The 11,391-nt window shown below is 35.5% G+C and overlaps 1 protein-coding gene across 1 annotated transcript; it reads left to right on the top strand.

The window, feature by feature from the left end:
* Window positions 1-1,074: 1,074 nt before the first annotated feature.
* Window positions 1,075-5,945, top strand: LOC134268950 (calpain-7-like; the record flags this gene model as incomplete). Its single annotated transcript, XM_062751181.1, has 3 exons — window positions 1,075-1,242; window positions 1,901-1,993; window positions 5,788-5,945. Coding segments are annotated over 3 exons (403 nt in total), but the record flags the coding sequence as incomplete, so codon positions are not given.
* Window positions 5,946-11,391: the final 5,446 nt, after the last annotated feature.

Genomic DNA, 11,391 nt, shown 5'->3' with positions numbered 1-11,391 from the left:
CAGATTTTGAGATGTGACGTTAACACTGAGATTTTGAGATGTGACGTTAACACTGAGATTTTGAGATGTGACAGTTAACACTGAGATTTTGAGATGTGATAGTTAACACTGAGATTTTGAGATATGACATTTTGAGATGTGACAGTTAACACTGAGATTTTGAGATATGACATTTTGAGATGTGACAGTTAACACGGAGATTTTGAGATGTGGCAGTTAACACTGAGATTTTGAGATGTGACAGTTTACACTGAGATTTTGAGATGTGGCAGTTAACACTGAGATTTTGAGATGTGACAGTTTACACTGAGATTTTGAGATGTGACAGTTAACACTGAGATTTTGAGATGTGGCAGTTAACACTGAGATTTTGAGATGTGACAGTTAACACTGAGATTTTGAGATGTGACGTTAACACTGAGATTTTGAGATGTGACAGTTTACACTGAGATTTTGAGATGTGAAAGTTAACACTGAGATTTTGAGATATGACATTTTGAGATGTGACAGTTAACACTGAGATTTTGAGATATGACATTTTGAGATGTGACAGTTAACACTGAGATTTTGAGATATGACATTTTGAGATGTGACAGTTAACACTGAGATTTTGAGATGTGACAGTTAACACTGAGATTTTGAGATGTGACAGTTAACACTGAGATTTTGAGATGTGACAGTTTACACTGAGATTTTGAGATGTGACAGTTAACACTGAGATTTTGAGATGTGACAGTTAACACTGAGATTTTGAGATGTGATAGTTAACACTGAGATTTTGAGATATGACATTTTGAGATGTGACAGTTAAAACACTGAGATTTTGAGATATGACATTTTGAGATGTGACAGTTAACACTGAGATTTTGAGATATGACATTTTGAGATGTGACAGTTAACACTGAGATTTTGAGATATGACATTTTGAGATGTGACAGTTAACACTGAGATTTTGAGATGTGACAGTTAACACTGAGATTTTGAGATGTGACAGTTAACACTGAGATTTTGAAATGTGACAGTTTACACTGAGATTTTGAGATGTGACAGTTAACACTGAGATTTTGGTTTCAGATTAAGGACAAGCTTGAGAGAGAGTCGGTGTTTGAGGCGATCATGCTGGAGTCGGAGCGGATCCAACTTTTTAAGGAGTACCAGGCCTTGCTTGAGGACACCTGTAGTCACCACCACGCCAAGAGAAAGAAACGCAAACAGAAACATAAACGATCCCGATCCAGATCTGTAAGTAATCACACTGTGTTAGATCTAAGATCAGTAAGTAATCACACTGTGTTAGATCCAGATCTGTAAGTAATCACACTGTGTTAGATCCAGATCTGTAAGTAATCACACTGTGTTAGATCCAGATCAGTAAGTAATCACACTGTGTTAGATCTAAGATCAGTAAGTAATCACACTGTGTTAGATCCAGATCAGTAAGTAATCACATTGTGTTAGATCCAGATAAACACAAACACAAATGATCACGATCTGTATGTACCCTCACTAATAATTAGTTAACTTGACAGACAACTGATTACTTAAAAGATAACTTATTGATAACTTGATCATCAGACAAACAGTACTCTTGGAAATAACTACCGGTAAGTCTAAAATAGATACAGTATGATCCTAAAAAATTAATTGATCAGAGAGACATACACTGTATTTCTTTGACCCTCTAAGTCATAAGTTAGTACGATCTCATATAAAGCTGACTAGAATTCCCATTGATACCATGGTATAACTTCCTTACATAAAATATTCCTTTCTCCTCCATGGCACTTTTATGGACCTTGATATTGAATACTGTTCTTTATCTACATATTAATCTTATTCTAGCAGGTAGATAAATTATAGTAGAACTGTCATTGACAATGTACGATTGGATTACTTTCAGACAGTACAGTGTTGGTTTTGAGGTGACGTGTGTTTCAGAGAACGTGCCAGGGGCACCAGGCCAATTCAAGAGAACCAGTTCAGGAGATTACAGGTAAACTCGCCAAGACTTAGCCAAGCTTAAAGCAATATGAGCTGCATGTTTGACATCGGAAAAAAAATGTTGCAAATTTGTAATTAACTATTTCAATGACAGAAAAATAGAACATTTATAAACTTCTGTTGTTCATATTTGCTATGAAAGAACTTTTTATACGCTTTGATTGAAGCAACATTGAATTTTTGTCGTCCTGTACAATAATGATTTCTTATATAATACTGTATATTCAGCTGTACAGAAATATTTCTTCCAAAACATTTTAAAACTTTATTTTGGTTTTATTGATCACAAGGTCTTACATTACTTACAAATTAATCATAATAACACATTTTACCAGCAAAATAAAATTCTCAAAAATGCAGCTCATATTGCTTTAAGATAATTCAAGTAAATGTGACAAAATAAAACTCTCAAGAAACAGCCCACTGGCTTACTGGAGGGGTAGTAAGATTGATCCGTCATGTAGGTGTTAACATATTTTCTGTAGAAGGAATAGTCATGAACTTTTTAAGCATAGTTTGATTGGGCCGTATGAAATCTTTTGTATACTCTGTAAAAATAGTTTGGGTTTGATACCAGTAAGAAATTGGTTTATTGAATGGGAAGGTCATAATCATGTTTTAAAAATATCATAATTTTAAGCCATAATATTCATAGGTCAGCTCACTGCACATGACTTTATGATAATGTTATACAATCACTGTTTACAGGAAAGGTTACTGTATTATACGGTTTGAAAGAATCTCTGGAGGGATCTATGATAATGTTATACAATCTCGGGAGGGATCAATGATAATGTTATACAATCTCCGTTTACAGGAATGGTTACTGTGTTCTACAGTTAGACAGAATCTCTGGAGGGATCTATGATAATGTTATACAATCTCAGGAGGGATCTATGATAATGTTATACAATCTCTGGAGGGATTTATGATAATGTTATACAATCTCTGGAGGGATCTATGATAATGTTATACAATCTCTGGAGGGATTTATGATAATGTTATACAATCTCAGGAGGGATCTATGATAATGTTTTACAATCTCTGGAGGGATTTATGATAATGTTATACAATCTCTGGAGGGATCTATGATAATGTTATACAATCTCTGGAGGGATTTATGATAATGTTATACAATCTCAGGAGGGATCTTTGATAATGTTATACAATCTTGGGAGGGATCTATGATAATGTTTTACAATCTCTGGAGGGATTTATGATAATGTTATACAATCTCAGGAGGGATCTTTGATAATGTTATACAATCTCAGGAGGGATCTTTGATAATGTTATACAATCTCTGGAGGGATCTATGATAATGTTATACAATCTCAGGAGGGATCTTTGATAATGTTATACAATCTCAGGAGGGATCTTTGATAATGTTATACAATCTCAGGAGGGATCTTTGATAATGTTATACAATCTCAGGAGGGATCTATGATAATGTTTTACAATCTCTGGAGGGATTTATGATATTGTTATACAATCTCAGGAGGGATCTATGATAATGTTATACAATCTCTGGAGGGATTTATGATATTGTTATACAATCTCAGGAGGGATCTATGATAATGTTATACAATCTCTGGAGGGATTTATGATAATGTTATACAATCTCTGGAGGGATCTATGATAATGTTATACAATCTCTGGAGGGATTTATGATAATGTTATACAATCTCAGGAGGGATCTTTGATAATGTTATACAATCTTGGGAGGGATCTATGATAATGTTTTACAATCTCTGGAGGGATTTATGATAATGTTATACAATCTCAGGAGGGATCTTTGATAATGTTATACAATCTCAGGAGGGATCTTTGATAATGTTATACAATCTCTGGAGGGATCTATGATAATGTTATACAATCTCAGGAGGGATCTTTGATAATGTTATACAATCTCAGGAGGGATCTTTGATAATGTTATACAATCTCAGGAGGGATCTTTGATAATGTTATACAATCTCAGGAGGGATCTATGATAATGTTTTACAATCTCTGGAGGGATTTATGATATTGTTATACAATCTCAGGAGGGATCTATGATAATGTTATACAATCTCTGGAGGGATTTATGATATTGTTATACAATCTCAGGAGGGATCTATGATAATGTTATACAATCTCTGGAGGGATTTATGATATTGTTATACAATCTCAGGAGGGATCTATGATAATGTTATACAATCTCTGGAGGGATTTATGATATTGTTATACAATCTCAGGAGGGATCTATGATAATGTTATACAATCTCTGGAGGGATCTATGATAATGTTATACAATCTCAGGAGAGATCTTTGATAATGTTATACAATCTCTGGAGGGATCTATGATAATGTTATACAATCTCAGGAGGGATCTTTGATAATGTTATACAATCTCAGGAGGGATCTTTGATAATGTTATACAATCTCAGGAGGGATCTTTGATAATGTTATACAATCTCAGGAGGGATCTATGATAATGTTTTACAATCTCTGGAGGGATTTATGATATTGTTATACAATCTCAGGAGGGATCTATGATAATGTTATACAATCTCTGGAGGGATTTATGATATTGTTATACAATCTCAGGAGGGATCTATGATAATGTTATACAATCTCAGGAGGGATCTATGATATTGTTATACAATCTCAGGAGGGATCTATGATAATGTTACACAATCTCAGGAGGGATCTATGATAATGTTATACAATCTCTGGAGGGATCTATGATAATGTTATACAATCTCAGGAGGGATCTATGATATTGTTATACAATCTCTGGAGGGATCTATGATAATGTTTTACAATCTCAGGAGGGATCTATGATAATGTTATACAATCTCAGGAGGGATCTATGATAATGTTATACAATCTCTGGAGGGATCTATGATAATGTTATACAATCTCAGGAGGGATCTTTGATAATGTTATACAATCTCAGGAGGGATCTTTGATAATGTTATACAATCTCAGGAGGGATCTATGATAATGTTTTACAATCTCTGGAGGGATTTATGATAATGTTATACAATCTCAGGAGGGATCTTTGATAATGTTATACAATCTCAGGAGGGATCTATGATAATGTTATACAATCTCTGGAGGGATCTATGATAATGTTATACAATCTCTGGAGGGATTTATGTTAATGTTATACAATCTCAGGAGGGATCTTTGATAATGTTATACAATCTTGGGAGGGATCTATGATAATGTAATACAATCTCAGGAGGGATCTATGATATTGTTATACCTTTAGAAATTTGTTACTATACAATTCTATACAAAAAAAAGTATAACATTTTTAATGTTTTGCTGAGCGGGCATAAAAAAATCGATGTTGGACCGCTGAGTGAGATGTTGGACAGCTCGGAGAGATGTTGGACCGCTTACGTCACAGAGTGGGCGAAGCTTAATCTCATTTTCATTCGCTGGTGTTCAACAGTGATAGATCTGATGTTACATCACGGAATTAAGTACACAATACATGTAAATATATAAAAAAAAAAATAAAATAAAATGAAAGGTATAACAAAACATTTATTGACAGAATTCTCACGCAAAATGTGTTTTGTCAGACCCTCGAACCAAACTCACTGCCTTAATGGCCTCAGGCAGACAGTTTGATTCTTGGGTCTGACAAAACGCAAGTTGCCCTATGTTGCCCTCGAACTCGGTCAATAAATGTATAATGTTATACAATCTCTGTTTATAGGAATGGTTACTGTGTTCTACAGCTAGACAGAATCTCTGGAGGGATCTATGATAATGTTATACAATCTCTGTTTATAGGAATAGTTACTGTGTTCTACAGCTAGACAGAATCTCGGGAGGGATTTATAACATCATGCCCAGTACCTTCCTACCCGGCCAGGAGGGACCATTCTTCTTAGACATCAGCAGTTCCAGTCCTGTAACAGTCGCCCAGATATAGTAGAACCAACATTAATGGGGGGACATCAGCAGTTCTAGTTCTGTAACAGTCGCACAGATACAGTAGAACCAACATTAATGGGGGAACATCAGCAGTTCTAGTTCTGTAACAGTCGCACAGATACAGTAGAACCAACATTAATGGGGGGACATCAGCAGTTCCAGTCCTGTAACAGTCACACAGATACAGTAGAACCAACATTAAAGGGGGGACATCAGCAGCTCTAGTCCTGTAACAGTCACACAGATACAGTAGAACCAATGTGAGAAAATAGGATGGGGGACATCAGCAGCTCTAGTCCTGTAACAGTCACACAGATACAGTAGAACCAACATTAAAGGGAGGGACATCAGCAGTTCCAGACCTGTAACAGTCACACAGATACAGTAGAACCAACATTAAAGGGAGGGACATCAGCAGTTCCAGACCTGTAACAGTCACACAGATACAGTAGAACCAACATTAAAGGGGTGACATCAGCAGCTCTAGTCCTGTAACAGTCACACAGATACAGTAGAACCAACGTTAAAGGGGGGGGACATCAGCAGCTCTAGTCCTGTAACAGTCACACAGATACAGTAGAACCAACAGGTTAAAAGGGGGGGGGACATCAGCAGCTGTAGACCTGTAACAGTCACACAGATACAGTAGAACCAACGTTAATGGAGGGACATCAGCAGCTCTAGTCCTTTAACTGTTGCACACATACAGTAGAACTAATGTGAGAAAATGGGATGGGGGATATCAGCAACATGTAAATATAGTTGAATAAGAGTGAATTTGTACTGTATACAATGGATGGATATCAACAGGCTTCAACACAGAGGACTCTTGTCAATGTGTGTTATATTTAGTGGATACACTGTACAGAACTACATGTAATGTGAATGAGCAGGCTGTATTCAGCAGTCTTCATGACATGGGGGAAACTAGGATTTCAGTTATGCATCATTTGTTGTCCCCCGCTTTCGTGAAAGCGAGGGGACATTAAATCTCATTCGTCTGTCCGTCAGTCTGTCCGTCTGTCACAAAAACTTTAACCTTGCCCATAACTTTTGATTTAGTGGAGCTATGATTTTCATATTTCATATGTGTATTCCTTGTGATAAGACCTTTCTTTGGGTACCACCAAATTTGACCTTTTGACCTTGACCTTGGAGTTTGATCAACTTTTACTAAAAAATTCCAAACTTTAACTTTTGAATGTTAGGTACTAGGACTTTCATATTTCACATAATTATTCTTTGTGACAAGACCTTTCATTGGATATCAACAACTTTGACCTTTTGACCTTGGAAATTTACGTACTTATGAAAAAACTATAACCTTGACCATAATTTTTGAACGGTAAGGGCTATGATTTTTATACTTGACATATATTATTCTTGTTTGTTATCAGTTTTCCTGAAACAGAGAGAGAGCAATATATGTGTTGACTCTTATATACATGTATAAGTGATTAGTGGATAGGGTTGGAATTAAATTGTACATGAAGTACAGTCCTATTTACAATTTGATGTTTGTGGTGGATAAACAGGGTTTTGTTACAAACCTAAATATTCCTCTTTACAGTTTCCTTTGTGTTATCAACATATTGTACAGTAGTACAGCTGTACTAATGTTATTTTGATCTCTTAAATAAATTGTGATAAATATTGAATTGTATATTGTATTTATTTTTTCAATAATAAATGTTGTAAGAAGTTTTACAGTTGATTGTCACTACTTCTGCTTGAGAAATCAAACATGGTGAAATAGTGTAAGGTTTTGAGGAAAAATTATGCTTCGTAAGTGTCACCTGGTGCACAGGTGTATGAAAGTCGGTAATTATATATATTGGGTCTCAATAGCACAGTGGTTAGAGCACTTTTACGGTACGCCAGAGACCCTGGGTTTGAATCTTAGTTGAGGCATGACTTGTCACCACCTGTGACATTTGGCGCCAAATGAAAAAACCCACTGTTCCCTTGGAATATGCTTCACGCATTTCCTTAACTCATAGAATTCGAGGACGAATTTCTACAAAGAGGGGGAATACATGTATGTCACCAGGTTCACAGGTGCATGAAAGTCAGTCAATATATTGAGTTTCAATAGCTCGGTGTTTAGAGCACTGGCACGGTACGGCAGAGGCCCTGGGTTTGAGTCCCAGTTGAGACTTGACTTTTTACCACCTGTGACATAAGAAAACTACAGTTTATTATTGATAAATCTTTCTTGTGCATTTATGAGAAATATAAAATGAATCGGTGCCGTCTTTAGACTAAAGTGTGTGTTTCTAGCAGATGCAGTTAACAGATAAGAAATCGTTCTTTTTTGTCCGTTGTCATGTGTTAACATTTGAACATTTTCAGCTTCTTCTCTGAAACCGTGGGACCAATTTCAACCAAGTTTGGTGTGCAGCATCTATGGGTGAAGGGGAACAAAAATTTTGAATTTTATTTTCCCCGCCCCAAGGGGCCTGAGGGGTGGGGCAAAAACCATTAAGATTAATGAAATCTTTACTCCTGGACATCAAGCAGTCAATATGTTGGCATAAATGTAATGAACATTGAGTCGTCTACCAAAATTTTAAAATTCATGACCCTTGGGTCAGGGGTTTTAGTGCTAGGAGGGGGTTACATAGATTATATAGTGAAAATGTATTATTTCTTTGAAAATCTTCTTCTCTGCATCTGGTATTAAATATACCAGCGAAGTATCTGGTTATGCTGAGTTTTGTGCCAAAGGTACAGGGGTTCCGGTGTTAGGATGGGGTTTTATTGATTATACAGTGAAAATGCATTAATTCTTTGAAAATCTTCCTCTCTGCATCTGGGCATTTCATAAACTAACTAAGTACATAGTTATACCCCCCGTAAACGAAGTTTGGGGGGGGGGATATAGGAATCAGTCCATATCTTTCTTACAGAGGAACATTATAATCTACTACTTCACGCATAGTTTCTCATGACCTAAGGGTGTGTCGTGTCCTTGACCCAAGGTCAGTTGGGCAAGTTCAAGGTCAATATAAGAACAAATTCATTATTCATGTCCAGTCCATGTCTTACTTATGGAAAATTGGTAAGTTCCTGTTTCAAACAAATATTGCTCATGACCTAAGGGTGTGTTATGGTCTTGACACAAGGTCATATCTGCAAGTTCAAGGTCACTGAAAGAAAAATTTTACAATTAATATTCGGTACATATCTTTATTATGGAAAAACTTGAATCTACTACTTCACTCATAAATGGGAGATGTATTTTGTTCCGTTTGGACAGTACTAGCTGAACATATTGTATTCTCCTAAATTAGTTAACAAACAAGTTATGAATTATGATTAATAATTATAATTAATTATACTGCAATGTATTTTCTTTTACCATTCTTAAAACATCCAAACATGAGCTGAGCAATATGACCTAGATTTTTAAATATTGACCTTGAATCAAGTTACAGCAAAACTCGTTTAGTACGAACACGGATATTGCGAATTTACGGATATTGCAAAGTCATCTTGGATCCCAAGATATATAAATTTAGTGACTTTCTTATTTATATGGTTATAACGAATTACGGATATAGCGAAGTAATTTCACAGGTTTCAGTGACTTTGTTATAACCAAATTTTACTGTAATGACACCTTTTCACCAAGTATGATTAAATTAAGTACATGTATATTGTTACTGTGGAATCATTTTTATTCGTGGGGGTCAATGTTCGTGGGTAGCCAAAAATTTCCTGGTTCGTGGGAACGTAATTTCGTTGGTAACAAGTTCCATTTTGATTTTTTCCCTCCAACATTAAAACAAAGAAGAATATCCCCGTCGATGATGCTTATTTAAGTTATCTCTCTTGTGAAAACAAAAATAAACCGGCGGCTTGCACACACAAATTACAGCCGAATGATAGGAATGATGACTAGTAACATTAATTAATTAATTATAATTCACCCTGTGACATGAGAACTGAATTACGACAACAATGACAAAATTGACAGAAAAACGTTTACCCTGAAACCTAATCATGCTAATTGGCTAATTAGCACCCACTCCAATAAAGATAAAAATAAAAATAGACCTCATCGAAGGGGCATTTGAGCGTGTTGGATTATAATGTTAACACTACTTAAATTAAACAGTTGTACTCATCATTTTATTACTTATTGGATATAGTTCTCGATGTCTTTGATACTAATTTTTTTCTTTTAATTTTGGTTTCGTGTCAATATAATTAACAACATGCAGATTGTCTTCTTTATGCGAGATCACTCGGACACAAGGGTAACAATTATTTTACGATGTAAATATAACTTTTAACAAATGTTTGTATATACGTTCGTGGGGATGTAAATTTGTGGGTCAGGGTTACCCACGAAAGCCACGAACATTGGTCCCCCACGAACAATGATGATTCCACAGTACTCTCTTAAATCCTGATAGTTGCGATACAGTAACGTGAGAAGTTCGGAGCCTTTTGATCTTAAGGAACAACATAGTTATGTTAAATAAATAGATATCAAGACTTTAAAATTTCCTGTAGCATAACGTCACATCTTTATAAGATATGTTGCTGGGCCCCACCAAGATATGCATATTATAAATGTACCTTATAAAAGTAATCAATGTCTGCTTCCGCCCTTATTGGAATTTTTGTTGGTTGACCCCTGTGACCTTGACCTTTCAGTGTTTGTACTTGACATATAAAATTTAGGGTCATAATAACGGCATACTAAGCTTTGATCATGTTCCATAAAGGGTTCAAGGATTCCTGCCAATATATGTTGTCTGGTTTGTCATATCTTTACAGGATACCTGTCAATACACATTGTCTGGTTTGTCATATCTTTACAGAATTCCTGTCAATACACATTGTCTGGTTTGTCATATATTTACAGGATGTCGGGTTTGTCATATCTTTACAGGATATCTGGTTTGTCATTTCTTTACAGGATGTCTGGTTTGTCATATCTTTACAGAATTCCTGTCAATACACATTGTCTGATTTGTCATATCTTTACAGAATTCCCGTCAATACACATTGTCTGGTTTGTCATATCTTTACAGAATACCTGTCAATACACATTGTCTGGTTTGTCATTTTTTTACAGGATGTCTGGTTTGTCATATCTTTACAGGATTTATACAGGAGATGGGTTAACATGACGAACGAAAAGCCTAAAGCATGACAAACATGAAGATGAAGAATAAAATCTCAATTATATCAAAATGTTCCTTAAATCATGTAACATGAAAGAAAAAGAAATCACGAAGATTGAATTAATGAACTCGCTTGACGTGAATTTTCAGCAATCTAACAAATAATTTTAATCAAGCGAGTTTATCACTTGTAGAGACGACTATAAAGGGTTGGGAGATGGATAAAATATACAGATTAGTTAAATAATGTGCCTAGAAATAGGGAGTGAATGGTAGTTAATTGACCGTTGCTGGAAAGTGGAGAGATTCTCCACAAAAGTGC

Source organism: Saccostrea cucullata, unplaced genomic scaffold (genome assembly GCF_032062105.1).
Source record: "Saccostrea cucullata isolate Sc308-1 unplaced genomic scaffold, CSIRO_AGI_Scuc_v1 ctg9595, whole genome shotgun sequence".
In the NCBI taxonomy this organism is placed as follows: Eukaryota; Metazoa; Mollusca; class Bivalvia; order Ostreida; family Ostreidae; genus Saccostrea; species Saccostrea cuccullata.
The sequence above is the reverse complement of the archived record's forward strand: the minus strand, read 5'-3'. Positions and strand labels throughout refer to the sequence as shown.